Source organism: Pseudorasbora parva, chromosome 3, assembly GCF_024679245.1.
Source record: "Pseudorasbora parva isolate DD20220531a chromosome 3, ASM2467924v1, whole genome shotgun sequence".
Taxonomy (NCBI): domain Eukaryota; kingdom Metazoa; phylum Chordata; class Actinopteri; order Cypriniformes; family Gobionidae; genus Pseudorasbora; species Pseudorasbora parva.
The window spans coordinates 4,603,485-4,623,891 of record NC_090174.1 but is presented as its reverse complement, the minus strand read 5'-3'; the positions used below and the strand labels follow the sequence as shown (position 1 = coordinate 4,623,891).

Sequence of the window (20,407 nt, the reverse complement as noted above, 5' to 3'; positions counted from 1 at the left end):
AACACATTTAGGCATATAGGTTTATTAAAATAAGTTAAATAGGTCTTGAGCTGAATGATATAAAACAACATTTATATATGTCACAGTGCAGTTTTCATTAACCAACCGTGCAAAACATCTTATTACTGCAGTTACTAACAAACCTCGGCATAACCCATTATTGGTCATGGTGTATATTTCTGTGCCCTCCTGCCAAGAGCAAACAACAAACCAACTTCCTCTCCACTGTAAACATTGAGAAAACCACAGACTAAGAACATTCAGTTGTGCGATTTGATAGACATTCACTGTCCTAAAGAAATGGTCCATACTTATACAATCCTTGCTCTTCGGTCCCACGATGCCATTTATAATGCATTGAAAAAATTTGTAACCTACAGCAGGAGAAAAATATATATTCAGTCTGTTGCTTGTGTAACGTGTATCATATGGAAGCTTGTTTCCGGGGGAAAAATGAAAATAAATAAATGTGATTGCGACTTCATCCCATAATTCAGACTGAATTTACACCTCGCCATTTTGTCTCTCCAAATTCTGAGTTTATGTTCTCAAAAATAAATTAAAAAAGTAATAGCAACTTTTTCATTTTACAATTCTGACTCAAAATTGCCCCTATTTGGTTTGCGAGCAAAGAAGTGTGGTTATTGTGTATGGAGGGATTTTTCAGTCAGATTATAAACTAAAAGTCTAAAACTAAAAGTCTTAAACCAAAACTAAAAATCTAAATTTGAAACTTAAAGTCCAAGTCGAAAATGAATTTGGTATTTAGGATTGGGCATTTTCTATTTAGGGTTGGGCATTTGGTCATTTAGACATTTAGGATTGAGGATTGGGGATTTGGGGATTTAGGATTGGGAATTTGGTATTTAGGATTGGGCATTTAATCATTTAGCCATTTAGGATTGAGGATTGGGGATTTGGGGATTTAGGATTGGGCGATTGAGGATTGAGGATTGGGGAGTGTATGCAAATTAGGAGGCATGGCCCAAATACTGGAGGCTGGGTTTGAAATGGCTGGTGCGCAGATGCACCTTATGGACAGCAGAGGGAGCTCCCAGTGCTAAGGAGCACACTTTAATGAAACCAAACGGAGCGAGTGAGCGGCTTGAGCGAGGACTGTGCGATAACTTCAACTTAATGACAGCTTTGTAACATTTGTGGCCTCAAACACAAAGTCACCAGTGAAAGGAGTGCTATTGGTCTGACGACGAGAAAGCAGCAGACAGTGCAGCAGGTAAGATGCTAACATTAGCTACTAGTTACATAAGCTGATATTGCTAATATGCTTTAGTAGGGAATTATTATATTGGGACATGCTGCCTTGTTTTTTTAAACTGCGGTTAACCCCTCTGACATTAGTAGATACACTCCTTTCCCATTGCCACTAGATGGTCTTGTTTATGTTTTTTTCTTTTTTGCTATATAGCCTAAATACATTTTATTAAGATTGTGAGAGAAAAGAAATTAGGCTTGTTCGACTTGAACGCTGCACACTGCAAGACCTATCGGTTTATGACATCAAAGTACTGCGATGCAAAAGCATAAGGAGCCTCTACTCTCTTTGATGTCATATGTTGTGTGTGTATGTATGTATACGTTAAGACGATGTCAGTCAGAGCATAATATAGCAATATATTGCGGTCCTTTTTACACTGCACAAAAACCCTGCTGTTACATCGTCACTGGCCTTCATGATTGCTTTCCTAACCTTGTTTATATATATATACACACACACACACACACACACACACATACATATACACATACATATACATACAACATATGACATCAAAGAGAGTAGACGCTCCTTATGCTTTTGAATGCCAATATAATAATTCCCTACTAAAGCATATTAGCAATATCAGCTTATATAACTAGTAGCTAATGTTAGCATCTTACCTGCTGCACTGTCTGCTGCTTTCTCGTCGTCAGACCAATAGCACTCCTTTCACTGGTGACTTTGTGTTTGAGGCCACAAATGTTACAAAGCTGTCATTAAGTTGAAGTTATCGCACAGTCCTCGCTCAAGCCGCTCACTCGCTCCGTTTGGTTTCATTAAAGTGTGCTCCTTAGCACTGGGAGCTCCCTCTGCTGTCCATAAGGTGCATCTGCGCACCAGCCATTTCAAACCCAGCCTCCAGTATTTGGGCCACGCCTCCTAATTTGCATACACTCCCCAATCCTCAATCCTCAATCGCCCAATCCTAAATCCCCAAATCCCCAATCCTCAATCCTAAATGGCTAAATGATTAAATGCCCAATCCTTAATACCAAATTCCCAATCCTAAATCCCCAAATCCCCAATCCTCAATCCTAAATGGCTAAATGACCAAATGCCCAACCCTAAATAGAAAATGCCCAATCCTAAATACCAAATGCCCAATCCTAAATACCAAATGCCCAATCCTAAATACCAAATTCATTTTCGACTTGGACTTTAAGTTTCAAATTTAGATTTTTAGTTTTGGTTTAAGACTTTTAGTTTATAATCTGACTGAAAAATCCCTCCATAATTGTGTGTGTGTGTCTTTAAATGCAAAAAAGCTGCTGTTCCCCCCCCCCCCCTTCCTGAAGAGGGCGGAGCCTATAGATGAGCTTCAGATACTCCAAAAACAAAACAGGCAAATCTCACTCAGCCAAAATGTCAAAATAACCAGATGTGGAGGGCAGCCTTACATGTTTAACCGGAGTCGGACACTGATGGAGAGACTCAGGAAGCACCTGGACGTTTCTGAATGGTTAGTGGACATATTTATGTAACGTTAGTTGTTGGGGTGTTACGTTTATTCAACTCTTCGACTAGCATGTACTGTCATGTTAATCTATTACACTATTAGTACAATTCTCTTATCTTTACAGAAAGCATAAAATAGTCTGTCACCTGGCTATACAATGCATAATAAATGTGTGTTTATGAATAACACAGACGGTGAGCGGATTCGGGGTAAAACTAACGACATAGCTCTAGTCTCTGTGACTACAGTCAGAGATTATGGTAACTTTAGCCATATCAGCCGTACAGCATTCAAGAAATTTCATTCAGAAAATAAATTTACAAACTCTCGCAAAATATGAAGTGCTATCCTGACTTGTTCTGGATATACAGTTAGAACACGAAGCGTTGGTACTGACCAATTCTTCAGAAACTACTTTTCCACAAATCCAGCGTTACTGACCCTTGTTGGGGAAGCAGTCATGCGTAAAATAACAGTGACATTTTACCTTCAAAAACTGAAATTTAACAAGCAGCTCAGATGCCGGGAGTCAATGGAGAAGTGTGTGTTCATTGGTACATCCAACAGCAGAACATTAGTAATGTTTTTTGAGTAGACATTGTAATACTCTAGCGCTGATACAGCGAGGAAGCATTATTAAGGGGCGTGTCTATGCTAAAAGAGCCAATCATCAACAGTCATGGGCGGGGTTTCCCTACACATACGTATGAGTAGAGGAAAATATGAAACTGTGTGTGTTATGAAAGATTGATAATAAGTATTGGGTGGCTTTTTACCATTATAGGCTGGTTGTTTACACACTGTGGACACATCTGTGTTCAACGTGATTTTTGCTTAAAAAGTCCCTTTTAACAACTAGAAATTCAGACTATTTCCCTCCTCAGAATTGAGATAGTCACAAATGCTTTTATTTTGTTATTCCACGGCAGAAGCAAGCATCCATAGTGTCGACTTATATAGAAATAAAATGAATTTATATAATGCAAAGAAAAATCTGCTAAAAATGAACCTTTGTTAGGAGCTTATCCTGCACCTCCGGGTCCTTCTCAAACTCCACTCCAGCATCTACAACTAACACAGGCACCTTCGCCAGGTGCTCAAAATGAACCCTGTGTGAAAGACAAGAAGAGCGTAAATCCAGAAACAGTCAGAATGCTTGAAACACGAAGGGAAAAAATACCATATTTTGATTTAAAAACTGTAATGTTTTCAAAATACCAAAACAACGAACAGTCAATGTCAGTATTGCATGTTTAAATCTTGATTTTTTAAACAGAAGCTGTTTTCCAGATTTGGAATTTAATAATTTTTTACAAATCAAAGCCATATATCTATGTTTTAAGTCTTCAGTGTCACATGATCCTCCAGAAATCATTCTGATATGATGATTTGATGTGGAAACCGTGATAGAGTATATTTTCAGGATTCTTTGATGATCATAAGGTTCAATAGAACAGCATTTATCAGGACTAAAATCTTGTGACATTATAAATGTCTTTAACTGTCACTTCTGATTTAGTGCATCCTTACTGAATAAAAATATTTTGTTCAAAAAAGATCTGGCCCCAAGCTTTTGAACGGTAGAGTAACAGTATTGTTACACATGCACTACACTGTCAGAGAAGGTTAGAAGAGATGCTGATAATACAAGCAATCTGTATTATTTATTGTATTGTATTTGTCTGGATATAACCAGACCAACTCAATCTTTTAAAGGGTTAGTTCACCCAAAAATGTGTCATTAACTCCTCACCCTAATGTCGTTCCACACCCGTAAGACCTCCAGAAAGGGAATAAAAACATCATCAAAGTAGTCCATATGGGACATCAGTGGGTTAATTAGAATCTCTTGAAGCGTCGAAAATACATTAGGGTCCAAAAATAACAAAAACGACGACTTGATTCAGCATTTTTATTCCCTTTCTGGACATGGACAGTATAGTGTGCATACACTTGCATACGCTCTCAGACTAAATATAAAATATCTTAAAACTTTGTCTGAAGATGAACGGAGGTCTTACGGGTGTGGAACGACATTAGGGTTAAGAGTCATTAATGACATCAATTTCATTTTTGGGTGAACTAACCCTTTAATATGAACACTGGTCTGGGGAGTCTGCTCCTGTATTTTTACTGCACAAGAGGCGTGATCAATGGGCATAGTTCACATGTCTCTCTCTGTACGCAATTGGATAGTCCTTCAACCAATCAGACCAATGATCCATTGCGTCACTATCCGTCATTGTGTTAAACCCACAAATAGCGCGCCAGGTGGATAAGCACCTGCAAACCAGCAGCCATATCACCCTATAGCCCAAGACTGGTTTCCCACTGAAGCTAAGCAGGGCTGATCCTGGTCAGTATCTGGATGGGAGACCAACTGGGAAAACCAGGTAGCTGCTGGTAGAGGTGTTAGTGAGGCCAGCAGGGGGTGCTCACTCTGTGGTCTGTGTGGGTCCTAACACCCCAGTATAGCGACGGGGACTAGGGCTGGGTTTCGATTCAAATTTCAAGAATCGATTCGATTCCGATTCTCAAGGTCTTGAATCGATTATCATTATGTAATTCGATCCGATCCGATCTTCGAAAGCATTTTTTTCCAGCTGTTACCTGAATTACAGGACTGTAGTTATGCAACATATTGATACTATTATCATAGACATTCAACTGCAAATTAATGGAGTATTGATGGTCGTAAAGAACAATCCCCCTTCCAGAGCTGTGCTGTCGCGCGCCGTCATGACAACGCAGCCATCACAACTTCCTTGGCAGTAAGAGCGCGCTGCAGTGAGAACGGCTGTGGTCTTCAGCACGGTGACGGCGGTATAACGTTAGGCTGTGTGTCCACCAAAGCGTTTTTAGCCAGCTGAAAACTCCTCACTGTGAGCACTTGAGAGCGTTTTGGCAGGCAGCGTTTTTTCTCCTCAGTTGAGACTTGCTTGTTGTTATGATACGGAAAATCCGCGGAGGTCTTTCTAATATCACAGGTAGTTTGTTCCTGTATTGATTCTATATAAAATTGCAGATACAATGTAAAGTATTTTCTCTGGCATTTGTTTTAAATCATTTTGTTTCGTTATTATTGCTTGTTGTCATCTGATGACGACACGCAGAATGTGGAAGTTGGTCTGTGTTGTGTTTGTCCCGCCCCTCCTCCACTGTGATTGGACGGCTGAGTGAAGAGTGACAGTGATGAGCGCTGCGTTTTACTCAAAGTTGAACATGCTTCAACTCTCGGCGACCAGTAAAACTCGCTGATCGTTCAGCGCGTGAGCGTGAAATACTCGCTCAGCGCCTCGGTGCGCTCCAGGCGTTCTTAAAACCCGGCGCTCTCTTTGAAAACGCCAGCCAGTATTCTCTGTCTGCAGCGTTTCTGGAGTTTTCAAAGCTGCCATGTTCGTTGTGTTAATGTCCTTCGACCTCGCGCGCATGCATGAATCCAATGACGTGGCAAATTAAAATTCAATAAAGGCCTATTATTAAATCGATCCTCTGAGTTACGGATCGATCTTTAGAAATTAATATGAAAATCGATTCAGAATTGGTGAATCGATTTTTTCAACACAGCCCTAATGGGGACACTATACTGACAAAGAGCACTGTCCTTCGAATGAGACGTTAAACCAGGTCCTGACTCTCTGTGGTCATTAAAAATCCCAGGATGTCCTTCGGAAAAAGAGTAGGGGTGTAACCCCGGCATCCTGGCCAAATTTGCCCACTGGCCTCTGTCCATCATGGCCTACTAATAATCCCCATATCCTGATTGGCTTCATCACTCGGTCTCCTCTCCACCAATCAGCTGGTGTGTGGTGAGCGTTCTGGCGCAATATGGCTGCCGTCGCATCATCCAGGTGGATGCTGCACAATGGTGGTGGTTGAGGAGATTCCCCCCTTCTATGTAAAGTGCTTTGAGTGCCTTGAAAAGCGTTATATAAATTCGAACGCACTATTATTAGTATAAGCCGGTTTGTGATTGGTCCCTGCAAATTTGTAACAGAAGCAGGATAGAAATATGTACAGATTTCCAGTGTGAGCTGCAGATTGGGCTGGGTTTACCCAGTCTAGTATTGTACTGTAAAGGACTCACTTTGTCGTCTTGTTGATGAGCCAGTCTTCGTGTCGTGTGTGGAGTTTCTCAAGGTAGTCGAGCTGAATTCCCTGTTCCTCCTTTCGATCTCGTCTGCTTAACCTCTCCATGCACATCTGCAGAATGTATTTTGAAATGTTTTACTAATCATCTTGTAATGAATGTCAGAGTATGAATTATCATATACAGTAAAAGACAAAACAATGCAAGCTCTGTAAAAGGTTTGGCCACAAACTCAACTCTGTCCTTCTGATATCGCATTTTACCTCAGTGAAAAATATCGTCATGTTTTAATATCGCGATCACACCCCTAATAAAAACACACATTCCTAACATGTAAATGAAGCTTCAATTCTGGCCAAGAAGCTGTTCTGAATCATTAGTTGTTAATGTGGCTGTGTCCGAGAGCTGAAAGATTATTTTACAGGCAGGAACATATTTGCATAATTAAAGGCATATTTCACCCAAAAATGAAAATTAGCCCATGATTAGTAACCCTCAAGTCATCCTAGTTGTACAACCCCAAATCAGAAAAAGTTGGGACAGTATGGAATGTGCAAATAAAAAAAAAAGAAGTGATTTTTAAAATACTTTGACTTGTATTTCATTGCAGACAATATGAAAACAAAATATTTCATGTTTTGTCTGGTCAACTTCATGTCATTTGTAAATATGCATCCTTTCCTGTCATTCAGACCTGCAACACATTTCAAAAAAAGTTGGGACAGTAAAGCATTTTACTTTGTACATACACTTTGTAATGTTGCCATTCCTTTTCACAACACTTAAAAGACGTTTAGGGACTGAAGACACCAAGTGATGAAGTGTTTCAGGTGTAATTTTGTCCCATTCTTCCTGCAAACAAGTCTTAAGGTGGGCAACAGTACGGGGTCTTCGTTGTCGCATTTTGCGCTTCAAAATGCGCCACACATTCTCTATTGGAGACAGGTCGGGACGGCAGGCAGGCCAGTCAAGTACCCGTACCCTCTTCCTCCGCAGCCAGGACTTTGTAATGTGTGCAGAATGTGGTTTTGCATTGTCTTGTTGAAATATGCATGGACGTCCCTGGAAAAGATATCTTCTTGAAGGCAGCATATTATGCTCCAAAATCTCTATGTACTTTTCAGCATTAATGGTGCCTTCACAGAAGTGCAAGTTACCTTTGCCAAGGGCACTGACACAACCCCATACCATGACAGACCCTGGCTTTTGGACTTGTTGCTGGTAACAGTCTGGATGATCCTTTTCTTCTTTGGTCCGGAGCACACGGCGTCCATTCCTCCCAAAAAATACCTGAAATACTGATTCATCTGACCACGGTACACATTTCCACTGTGTGATGGTCCATCCCAGATGCCTCCGAGCCCAGAGAAGTCGACGGCGCTTCTGGACACTGTTAACATAAGGCTTCCTTTTGGCACAGTACAGTTTTAACTGGCATTTGTGGATGTAACTACGTATTGTGGTACTTGACAAAGGTTTGCCAATGTAGTCCTGAGCCCATGTGGTGATTTCGCTTATAGATGAATGACGATTCTTGATGCAGTGCCGCCTGAGGGATCGGAGATCACGGTTGTTCAGCTTAGGCTTGCGGCCTTGTCCTTTACGCACTGAAATTCCTCCAGATTCCTTGAATCTTGTAATAATGTTATGCACTGTTGAATGTGAAATATCCAAATCTCTTCCTATCTTTCTTTGAGGAACATTGTTTTTAAACATTTCAATAATTTTCTCACGTATTTGTTGGCAAACTGGCGATCCTCGGCCCATCTTTGCTCCTAAAGGATTAGATCTTTCTTGGATGCTGCTTTGGTACCAAATCATAATTTCAGTCACCTGTTGACATCATCTGTTTCAAATCACATCATTATTTAACCCTTTTACCTCATTACTAGCCCTAAATTGCTTCTGTCCCAACTTTTTTTGAAATGTGTTGCAGGTCTGAATGACAGGAAAGGATGCATATTTACAAATGACATGAAGTTGACCAGACAAAACATGAAATATTTTGTGTTCATATTGTCTGCAAAGAAATACAAGTCAAAGTAAATTTAGAAATCACTACTTTCTTTTTTTATTTGCGTTTTCCAAACTGTCCCAACTTTTTCTGATTTGGGGTTGTATATGACATTCTTTCAGACAAATAAAATCAAAGTTATTTAAAAAAAAGTCCTGGCTCTTCCAAGCTTTATAATGGCAGTGACTTGTTGGGTCATTTTTGAAGTCCATAAAGGTGCATCTGTCCATCATATAACTGCTCCACACAGCTCTGGGGGTTAATAAAGGCCTTTTGAAGCAAAGTGGCGTGTTTGTGTAAGAAAAATATCCATATTTAAAACTTTATAGAATAAAATAAAAAAGAAAAATGTCATATACACCTAAAGGATGATTTGAGGGTGAGTAAATCATGGGCTAATTTTCTTTTTTGGGGTGAACTACTCCACTATCGCAATGACGTATCCTTTGCTGACTATGATATCCTCATAATCCTGTTGGTGCAAATAAAACAAGGCCTGAAAGCACTTCAGTTGAATTGACAAAGTGTGCATGTTTGACCATCATCACAATGAACGGATGAAAGCAGAGCAGACCTGTGGAGATGCCCGGAGATATATGATGCCGTCCAGTTGAATTCGATGACCAAACTGCTCAACCAGGAACGAGTGCCAGTCTTGATACACGGCCCACTCTGTCGAGTTTATACAGCCGAGCTCAAACATATTTAAAGCAAAGACGTACCTGAGAGAGAAGGAGATACACACTGAACATCTAAATGTGACCGTGATAAATGAACATTATTAATCATAATACACTTGTCAAAAAGTGTGTGCTTAACTGTTTTGAATGCGTACTTGTAGTGTATCTCAAATCTTAAAAGTATTTAAAAAAATAAAAAAAAACTATTTGCAGAAAAATTTAAATAAAAGGCCACTTGGGTGGACTTAAAGAAATTACACTTTGTAATCGTGTCACGTTATTTAAAGTAATCATTATGCTTTAATATGTTGCTGTGCTTTAAAGAAGTACATTTATTTATTTTTGCATTATAATTAACATGTTTTAGTTGACACATCAAAATAAATGTACTTTAAAGCACAGCAACAACATATTAAAACAATGATTATGAAATAACTTGATATGATTACTCAATATTACATTTAAAGTTAATATATTTTTGACTTGTACTTAAAAATCTTTATAATTACACATTTGTAGTGAAGTTACATGACAGTCAAGGTTCAACAGAAATGACATTAACATAGATTTTAGTTTGCCATAAATGCTTGTCAGTACATTCAAAAATACACTTCATAACCATATTTCAAAGGCACTAGATGACATTACATATAAAGATGTACTTAAGTTCAAAAAACACTCTCAGCTAATTGCATTTAATATACATTTAAACTAACATGTCCAAAAACATTACATTCAGTTCACACTTAAAGGGTTAGTTCACCCAAAAATGAAATTGATGTCATTAATGACAAAATAATATACATAAATGACCCTAATGTTGTTCCTCACCTGTAAGACCTCCGCTCATCTTCAGACAAAGTTTAAGATATTATATATTTAGTCCGAGAGATTTTCTTTTCCTTCAATGGAATAACAAAAATGTCAATGATTTCAGCAGTTTGACACGGGATCCGAATTATGAATCAATACCCGGATTCATAACCGTTCGAATCTTTATTTGAAACAAACGCGGAAGAGAAGACAATGCTGAATAAAGTCGTAGTTTTTGTTATTTTTGGACCCAAATGTATTTTTGATGCTTCAAGAGATTCTAATTAACCCACTGATGTCTCATATGGACTACTGTGATGATGTTTTTATTCCCTTTCTGGACATGGACAGTATAGTGTGCATAGATTGCATATGCTCTGGGACTAAATATAAAATATCTTAAACTGTGTCTGAAAATGAACGGAGGTCTTACGGGTGTGGAACGACATTAGGGTGAGGAGTTAATGACTTAAATTTCATTTTTGGGTGAACTAACCCTTTAATATAATTTTTTAAAGTATATTATTACTGCAATAAATACTCTTTTTGGCCCCACTTTATATTAGGTGGCCTTAAGTACTATGTACTTACATCAAAAAATAAGTACAATGTACTTACTGTGTTCAAATTGTACTGCAAAACACCTTTGCAGATATTGAGTTGGGATACGGGTAGAGTTAGGGACAGATGTGGTGGTGTGGGTCAGTTTAAGGGTAGGGTTAGGTGTAAGGGAAAAGCCAACTGTGTAATTACAAATGTAATTACAGAAATTAATTACAGACGTAATTACATGCAGGTGTTTTTTTAAATGTAAGTACAATGTAAAAACATGTATGTACACAATAAGTGCATTGTATCAAATGATTAATTAAAGATTAATTACAATGTTAGTACATAGTAGTTAAGGCCACCTAATATAAAGTGGGTCCCTCTTTTTAAATAATCTAAATTGTCCCTTTTTTGCATTTAATAATAGTGATAATATTTATTCTGATTTTAAAATGATCATCAAAAGAAGTAATGTAATTTCTGACAAGTATCAATAATAAAGTTAAGCCAGCTGAATTTTTTAATAACTCTCTCTCTCTGAAAACGGTCCATCATCATCATCATCATTATCGTCCTCACCTGTCACTGTAGACAGAGCGCTCGTACACCAGCACCGACGAGCCTGACGACTGCTGTAATCTGGCAGGAAGCGGCTGCAGTAGTGTGCGCAGGCGGCTCATGCAGGAGAAGGTCTGGAAAGTGTAGGACCAGCGTTTTGGATCACCATACATCATCTGTAACAGGTTACTGTTTGACTGCGGAGGACACAGAAAAGAAAAAGCACATGACATACTGTCAGTTAAACTGTGATATCTGGACACTAAAGGCTTCACTGCATTAGATAGAAGAATATTAAACCAAGTGGCATTTTTCTGTGAGAAACAGTATTTTTTTTTTTTTTTTTTACCTCATATCAGACGACTCTCATCTAGTGTCCCCATGCGTATTACATCCGTCTGATAAGGTCAAAACTGGCGCGATTATAGATATATTATGTAGATGCCTCATTCAGCCAATCCGCAAAGGCACTAATGGGGATATATATATATATACATATATATATATATATATATATATAAATAAATGAATTATCGCACTGGTTTTGACCTTACCTAGACGGAAGTAATAGCGGATGGGAACAGTAGATGAGAGTCGTCTGATATGAAGTAAAAAACCAAAAAACAACATAAATATTGTTGTTTCTCTCACAGCAACGGATCGGTTTGTGTCTTAAGACGTCATTGTGTCGTCATTACCAGCAGGGTTTTGTGCATGTTGTCTAAGCATGTTTTTTTTTTTACTCTCATAGACTTATTACCCATTCACATGCATTACGACTGCCAGACTGCAACGGTTGGGGCAGGGACAGGGACAATGCACAATTAATAGTAATTGCTAGCCTGACGTGGTCATACTCAATTCTAGTCAGAATATGCTCCATTGGGCTGTGATTATGGGGTGTGTTTCAACCGAACCAAGAAAGACCTCAATTGGATAGACCTACAACCAATCAGAGCAACGAAGCAACGCATTGTCAAATGTCAACAGAGCTCAACTGCACTGTGTTGCCAAGTCCGCGGTTTTTTCCCGCGAGTTGTTTTCTATGTCCGCAGGTTGAAGCGACTATTATGTGATATATAGACCCATGAGTGTGAATTTTAGCAGGCAACCTTGCCAAAATAACACACATTTTACCCCCCAAACACCATTTTCCCCCTGGAGAACCCCCCGAGAAGCTATTGTTTAGGGCTAGTATTTGGCGGGTTTTGTTGTAAAAACTTGGCAACCCTGTCTGCACACGCGCTGAAATCAGGCTGGAATACACGATCTTTGCCGATGTTGTAAAAAAATAACAGAATTTAAAAGTGCACTATGTAGTATTTTTGCAGTAAAATATCCAAAAACCACTAGGCCGGTGTTATACATTTTGTTCAGTTGAGTATCTACAATATCCCAGATGTTTCTAACTATTTGTAAATTGTGAGAAAATTGCTATTTTAACTAAGGACAGGGACGTTTCAGCATTGAATTTGAGGGAGTCGCCTGTCAATCGCGTCATATCTGCATTACCCTCGGTTTCGGCTTTTATTTGGCAGAAGCGCTTTACTCTTAGCAGTGTGAACAAGTGAACGCACGGAGTAAAGTCATAACATCATTTTGAACACACTTAAATGTATCTAATATGATAAACAGAGCTGCATTACCTCATAATCATAACCGGAAGAGCGGATCTGTGCAGGCGCCCGGCGACTGTGTCCCGTCATAATAAAAGTCCCGGTATTTGCGAGGCGGGTATTTGTTTAACCATCGCTCCAGCAGCTGTGCTCAGCTCCACAACACTCGCTCCTGCTCTGCTTCATACTGCAGTAACGTTAATAACCGCATGCATGAATGTGTTTTCTGCCCGAGTCCTATTTTCCACCGGCTGTGATGAGAAGACCACATCTCCCCAAATGCTGCGCTCACACTCTGCGTCATCAAACTACACATTTGTTTTGAATAGGCACCCTCCAGTGGACGGAAAGTTGCATAGTGCACCTTTAATGATACACAGAGTACTTACCCAGCATGATCATCATTTCTGAGAGAAATTGTGAAGGTGAATGTATATACAAACAAGCTCTCCGTTTAGGATTCGAAAAAATATAATCAAAGCCCCTTTGAGGACGTGCATGATTACGTTACTGTTGATCTGTCCGTCATCGTGTAAAGCCCGCCCTGATGATTTCATTGGTCCAAACAGTTTCTGTTCGGGGATAATTACTCCTCTAAGCGAGTCCAGACCAAACTGCCCGTCCTAAAAAAAATTGTGGGCGGGGCTAAGTTCGGCTGGCATCCAGTTAGCTAACAGCTAATTTACATCTGCTGTCCCAGTTATTTTATTTGTTTACCTACATGGGCAGGTAAACAAATAAAATAACTTACAATAACATACACACATACAACATCACAATAACCTACATATACATGATGCAATTTATAAAACAAGGAATTTGCAAACAGTCATTAATGGTTGCAAATTTGTTCTAATAGTAGCCACCGCTTAAGCTTAATTTTAAAAATGTTGAAGCTGTCAATACTTCTGATGTCTAAGGGTAAGGAATTCCATATCCTCACTGCTCTGACCAAAAAGGCTTTTTGACCAAAGGCTGTTTTTCTAAACTGTGGTACCAAATCTCCCCTCACAGAAGCTCTAGTCCTTCTGGCACTACCGGTCTTATGGGTTTGGAACCATCTATGTTTGGAACCACATGACGCAGGGTGGGAAATTAGCACCCGCCACCAGCCAATGGCGGGTACTTTTTCAAAGTGGCGGGTGACTTTGCTGTGTATACCAGCCACAGTGGCGGGTGAATTGTAAAACATATTTTTACTGGTTACTACTTAAAACATTCATTGTAACGGATTGGACAGCTTTTGTCAAAGAATGATGTTGCTAGTAACAATAATGCACCTTTGCCGAGTAACTCATTTCATGATTCTGACCGTTTCTGCCATTGAAATGACTGCGGAAAAATGTCCCAATCAACCCAAATTCACCTCATACTATGCTAATGCACTTTCTTTTAAATTTGAATTCTGTAAAAAGTGGCTGGTAAAAAATATAAGTGGCTAGTAAAATTGGACATCCACCAGCCACTGTGGCTAGTGGCCAAAAAAGTTAATTTCCAGACCCGGCACATGAGAGTGAATAATTACAGAATTTTCATTTTTGGGTTAACTATCCCTTTAAGTTTACGTAAGGGTACACTAACCTGGTTGCTTTGGTCCACATTTTGCCATTTGCTGACGGGCTCTTCTATCACTTCCCAGTCCTGTTCTGTATTCTGTAACAGTTTGGCAAATGTCGTCTTCCCGACAGCTTGGGATAGTCAGAAGACAAACTAGATTCAAGAGGCTTTGTTGGCAGGGTAAAAAAAGGCTTTATGTTACCAAAGAATTGGTAACCACAAACCCCAGTCACATTTATACACAATTAAAACACTCGGACTTTTTTTATATATATTTTACAAATTATGAACCCCACATAACCACCAATATAGACATTAATAATGTAAATAATAATAATATAAACAAACAAAACATACCAATGTTTCCTTCGATCGAGACCCTCTTTATTTGATCGCTTCTACTCATGTGTTTGTTCGCCAAACGGTAAAGAGAAGAGGTCGAAAAAAGACGTTTTATCGTTCTCACACCCATCTCTAACATGTCACAGAAAAATAATATTTACATAATTCCTATTTAAGATCGTTGACCATTTTATTCGCAAAGAGCATAGACAGTAAAAGAAATGGACGGAGCGTTCCCATTGACGTCTACGGCGAAAGAATGAAGTCAACCTAGGGGCACTCACTTCCTGATGGCTGAGCGAACTGCGCAGGCTCAGACTGAGCTTGACGACGTAGATGTGACGTGAGCCTCCTGTCTGACAGCTGTGAGTCTTCTAGTAGATGTGGAAAGCGAAAGCTGAATCACGTTGTTTAAATATTTTCTCCCGTTGCTTTTGGCTCACTATGGGCTTCTCCCCATTCTTCCCCCTTGACTTTATCAGACTAGTCTCCAGGACATGTCTCCACGTCCCCCCGATTGTCTCATAGACAGTAAAAGATTGCCTGCGAGCGTCTCTTCAGGTCTATACGGTAATTTCTCAACTGTGCGACAGGGTCGCGTTGGTTATGACGCAATCGTTAGCCTATTTTTTACAAAAACAGCTGCTGCGGGGCGATAGTGTAAGATACAAGGTAATGGAGCCTTTTATACATTGTCATGTTTCTTTAGAAATAAACAATGGACAAATGGAGTCTTTAAACGTCTCAGATGTAAAGTTATTCACTGTCAAAGTGACTCAAAAATGAATGGGAGTCAATGGGATGCTAACAGCAGGTGATGGCTTGGTTAGCAATGGCAGCCCCTAGGGGTGGAACGCTTTCCGAGCGCTAGATTACCCCCTTGGCAAAGAGCAGCTTAGCAAAACCTTACTTCCGGTCAAGGAACGTTGTGGATTTCAAAATAAAAGTTCTTTACTTTTATTGGCAAATCGCAAAAATAAAAGTTATTTTCCCCTTTTCCTTAAAACAATGTTAAAAGAAAAAAAAATCATTTACTACAATACTGGTTACAGTGCACATGTTGTAATATGTCATAAAATACCAATAACACAAAATATAATAAAATAAAAAGTTAAGAATTAATGACCATTTCATCGTTTAAAAAGCATTTGAGGATCTTTACCAACTTCATTGGCTAGACTTGAAATATTAAAATGCTTTTCTAAAAAATCATGAACATGGTAGAAGACCATTATTGTGGCAACAAATAAAATCACAAAAGAAAAACAAACTTTTGCATAAAACACTGCTGAAATATCTAGATATAAATCTCACGAAATCTACCAATTACTGACAAAGGTCTTGTGATAATCTTCACGGTTGAGCATCCAATCTCATAAGAAATGAAAACATAAAAATTTTCAATGTTCCTTGTACAAACAAATAAAAATAAAAAAATGTAAAAAATAAAAATAAACATCTCTTTCACCCCAGAACATTACAAAAGCATTGACTTATAAGGCAGATATATCCCTATAAAACTAAACTCTGATATGGTTTTATATCCCAGTCCATCACCAATACATGTTAAGAATAAGGGCTACAGTGTAATACTGACAACACACATCAAATGTTTTCAAAAAGACTCCTATGAGCTTTCGGGAAGCACAGCTGAGATATTGCATAGACTATCAGTGTGCACTAACAGCTATTTCAAATTCCAAAAAGTGAACCCGGAAAAAAAGAAAGGCTTTCTGGGATATGCCAAATATTGTATTAATAACAGTGTCTATCTATCCTTGCTGGTTAGTTTCTCAATAAGGTCCTGCAGGGGTGCCAGCTCTCTGCGATCGATGAGATTGAACTCCTAAAAAGAAATAATCAACAATTGGAATCAGTTCAAGAAGAGTCAATTTAGAAATGGTCTCAGGTCCCCTATGCATGTGTGTTAATGCACCGACCTGTACAAAGAAGATAAAATGCTTGAAGGAGGTGTTAAGGTGAGCTTCCTCCTGAAGCTTTATGACCGAGTCAAAATGCTGATGGTAAATATGCGCATATACTCTGAAGAGACGCTTCAGAATAGTCTTAGCCACGGACATGAAGTTCTTGGGAAACGGAACACCTGGAAAGAGTAAAGAAGTTCTTTATTGGCCCAAGCCTGAATGAAAAGGTTGCACATTCGTAACAAATGGAATGGATCAAACCAACCGATCTTAGATGGGAAGAGGGTTTCATCATCCAGCTGATCCTGAACCCAGGTCATCAAGTAGTCAATGTACTTGGGGGCAGAACACTTGATGGGTTTTTTGATGTTGGTCCCATCTGCCCAGTGATATTCATACCTATTGATTTATCAGGCAAGACAGAGATTTTTCAGACACAATATTTTTTTGCATTTTTGCATAACATTAATACTCTTTATATTAGAGCTGTCAAATCAATTAATGGAGATTAATTGCACCTAACACAAGTTTGCAAATGTGTGTGAGTATATATATATATATATATATATATATATATATATATATATATATATATATATACACACACACCAATCAGGCATAACATTATTCCTAATATTGTGTTGGTCCCCCTTTTGCTGCCAAAACAGCCCTGACCCATTGAGACATGAACTCCACTGGACCCCTGAAGGTGTGCTGTGGTATCTGGCACCAATATGTTAGCAGCAGATCCTTTAAGTCTTGTAAGTTGTGAGGTGGGGCCTCCATGGATCAGACTTGCTTGTTCAGCACATCTCACAGATGATCGATTGGATTGAGATCAGGGGAATTTGGAGGCCAAGTCAACACCTAAAACTCATTGTTGTGCTCCTTAAATCATTCCTGAATTTTTGCATTGTGGCAGGAGCATTATCCTGCTGGAAGAGCCACAGCCACCAGGGAATACCATTCCCCAGGTAAGCCACGCACACACACTTCGCCATCCATGTGATGTAAAAGAAAACGTGATTCATCAGACCAGGCCACCTTCTTCCATTGTTTCGTGGTCCATTTCTGATGCTCACGAGCCACTGTTGGTGCTTTCGGTGGGGTCAGGGGTCCGCATGGATGTCCTGACTGGTCAGCGGCTGTGCCGTCCCATACGCAACAAACTGAGATCCTCTGTGTATTCTGACACCTTTCTATCAGAACCAGCATTCACTTCTTGAGCAGTTTGAGCTCCAGTAGCTCGTCTGTTTGATTGGACCACACAAGCCAGCCTTCGCTCCCCACAAGCATCAATGAGCCTTGGCCGCCCATGACCCTGTGGCCGGTTCTCCACTGTTCCTTCCTTGGAGCACTTTTGATAGATACTGACCACTGCAGACCGGGAACAGCCCACAAGAGCTGCAGTTTTGGAGATGCTCTGACCCAGGCGTCTAGCCGTCACAATTTGGCCCTTGTCAAACTCTCTCAAATCCTTACGCTTTGCCCATTTTCTTGCTTCTAACACATCAACTTTGAGGCAAAATATATTCACTTGCTGCCTAATATATCCCACCCACTAACAAGTGCCGTGATGAAGAGATAGGTGAAGTGAATAACACTGATTTGTCATAATGTTTTGCCTGATTGGTTTATCTGTGCCAAGCAGCTGAGCAAAAGTGTGCTTCTGCTGAGGACTGTTTCAGTTTTAAAAAACAAGTTAATTTCCCCTTTTCGTCTTTTGAAATGTACCAACCTCACAACAACGATAAAAACTATATTTTACTATAATAATTAGTTAAAAACAGTATATAAACATACAAGTATATAAACATTGAAGAGACGCTGTATTATTTTACCTGGGCCCCGCAGACATAACAGAGCAGCTGATTTCTGTGCAGAATTCAGTAATCGTGCCATAGAGCATGTTGATCTGGTTGAAAAAGTCCACAGCTGAAATAAATGGGTACGGATTAAATGGTATAATCATGATTTAAATCAAATATTTCCACAAACATACTTCCATACACACTCACTATTGACTGCAATCCATTCATTAAGGTCTTCTCCCTCTGGTAACATCACAGCTGCTCGAAGATTGCCACTTCCTAAGGTGGCCTCCGCATGTTTCAGCAGTTCATACTGGTGAGAGCCTTCTGGGATATTTTTCTTGGGTTTGAATGTCTTTGATGAACGGTTTCCACTACAATAATAAGAAAAAGTCACATATTGTATCAAGAGGGGAAAATGCAGAGATGTGGTTAAAACTGATTACACAATATAGATCAACAAAACATGAGGGTAAGAACTAAAAAGAAGATGTACAATTCAAAACACGCTGAGTCAAACTTTTCATGCTTTTTTTTTTTTTTTACAGAAAATATGAAAAATTTGAACAAACATATACAACTCACAACAAATATGAAAACATGTATGAGTGCATAAGGGAAAACAGTTAATACCATAAGTTAGTGACAAATGCGTTGTAAGTCTTTTTTATTTTTTGTTTCTAATACTATCTATAGTGCCATATTGTTTAATATCTTTTATAAAATGTTCACAATTAGGCTTAGCTTTATCCTATTTCTTGTGATATTTTTGGACCTTATTTAGTCAAATAAAATATTGTATGAGAAAATAAGATATATATATATATATATATATATATATATATATATATATATATATATATATATATATATATATATGTGTGTGTGTGTGTGTGTGTGTGTGTGTGTGTGTGTGTGTGTGTGTGTGTGTGTGTGTGTCACCACACAGATCAATTTGATTTAATGTTCCAAACAGCCTAGAAATGTAGTTAGAGACATCCAACCCCACACATTCTCAAATATACACATTCAAAAGATGGATCACAGATTCTTTAGCAAAAAATCTTCCATATCAAAATTGAAGGAACTTTTCATGCTGTATATTGAACAGAGCATATGTTTACGCCATATTCCGAACAGAGGAATAGACATGTCGACCGGAAATGTTGTTAGTCTAAAAGTTTAATGTTATCAGAACGAAATCGGAAATGTTATTTGTTTTTTTGTTTTTCTTATGGTTGAACTTTTATATTACATATATCTGCAATATGCGGTTATGGAAAGAAAGAATAAACCGTCGCATCGGCTAAATACTTACAATAAGAAACTCATATCCGCTTCTTTTCTTCTTCTTAAAAAACTTTTAGACGGTGATACGAATTACTACTGAGGTAAAGTTAATTCCTTAAAGGCCTTTAAACACCATTCAGAAGAACTCTTCGAAGTTCGATGTTTTACAGAGGAAAGAAGATAGGCGTAACGTTAGTGGACAGATTCAGGAAATGTCAACGATTGGTTCCCTATAAGTGATATAACGAAACCATAGAAATAAAGCGCTCAGTTACTTGCAGACTCATGGAAAACCTCCTCATCTATACGGATCGGATATTGTTACAATTGTTCGGTACTTATTATTATAATTACCTTAAAATTATTAGTAAAACTGTAAGTCAAAATCCCCCTGGCTGCTAAAACCATAGATGTATAAACGTAGAAA

The 20,407-nt window shown here is 38.8% G+C and overlaps 2 protein-coding genes across 4 annotated transcripts; both read right to left on the bottom strand.

Annotated features, from left to right (window-relative positions):
- Nucleotides 1-2: 2 nt before the first annotated feature.
- dguok (deoxyguanosine kinase) lies at nucleotides 3-15,895 on the bottom strand. Of its 3 annotated transcripts, XM_067437608.1 has the most exons (8): nucleotides 15,848-15,895; nucleotides 14,970-15,160; nucleotides 14,637-14,743; nucleotides 11,461-11,636; nucleotides 9,414-9,561; nucleotides 6,823-6,938; nucleotides 3,745-3,844; nucleotides 3-374 (listed from the first exon to the last, which is right to left on the bottom strand). In XM_067437608.1, exons 2-8 carry the CDS (start codon nucleotides 15,091-15,093, stop codon nucleotides 348-350), a joined length of 798 nt encoding a protein of 265 aa, XP_067293709.1. In that variant the 5' UTR covers nucleotides 15,094-15,160; nucleotides 15,848-15,895; the 3' UTR covers nucleotides 3-347. The 3 variants fall into 3 exon arrangements, with proteins under 3 accessions (XP_067293709.1, XP_067293710.1, XP_067293711.1); XM_067437609.1 differs by lacking the exon at nucleotides 15,848-15,895 and having other exon boundaries at nucleotides 14,970-15,488; XM_067437610.1 differs by lacking the exon at nucleotides 15,848-15,895 and having other exon boundaries at nucleotides 14,637-14,779; nucleotides 14,970-15,485.
- Nucleotides 15,896-20,201, bottom strand: mob1a (MOB kinase activator 1A). The gene is made up of 6 exons (XM_067437611.1): nucleotides 20,009-20,201; nucleotides 18,898-19,064; nucleotides 18,721-18,814; nucleotides 17,145-17,278; nucleotides 16,895-17,058; nucleotides 15,896-16,800 (listed from the first exon to the last, which is right to left on the bottom strand). The coding sequence occupies exons 1-6, from the start codon at nucleotides 20,020-20,022 to the stop codon at nucleotides 16,723-16,725; spliced, it is 651 nt and encodes a 216-aa protein (XP_067293712.1). The 5' UTR covers nucleotides 20,023-20,201; the 3' UTR covers nucleotides 15,896-16,722.
- Nucleotides 20,202-20,407: the final 206 nt, after the last annotated feature.

Excerpts from the sequence above, each read along its gene's own strand:
- dguok (XM_067437608.1), bottom strand. The coding sequence starts at position 15,093 with ATGTTAGAGATGGGTGTGAGAACGATAAAACGTCTTTTTTCGACCTCT. Across the intron at positions 14,744-14,969 it reads CTCGATCGAAGGAAACATTG|CTGTCGGGAAGACGACATTT; the intron begins GTATGTTTTGTT and ends GACTATCCCAAG. Across the intron at positions 9,562-11,460 it reads CGCTCTGTCTACAGTGACAG|GTACGTCTTTGCTTTAAATA; the intron begins GTGAGGACGATA and ends CTTCTCTCTCAG.
- mob1a (XM_067437611.1), bottom strand. Across the intron at positions 18,815-18,897 it reads TGAATGGATTGCAGTCAATA|CTGTGGACTTTTTCAACCAG; the intron begins GTGAGTGTGTAT and ends CATTTATTTCAG. Across the intron at positions 17,059-17,144 it reads CCTCTTCCCATCTAAGATCG|GTGTTCCGTTTCCCAAGAAC; the intron begins GTTGGTTTGATC and ends TACTCTTTCCAG.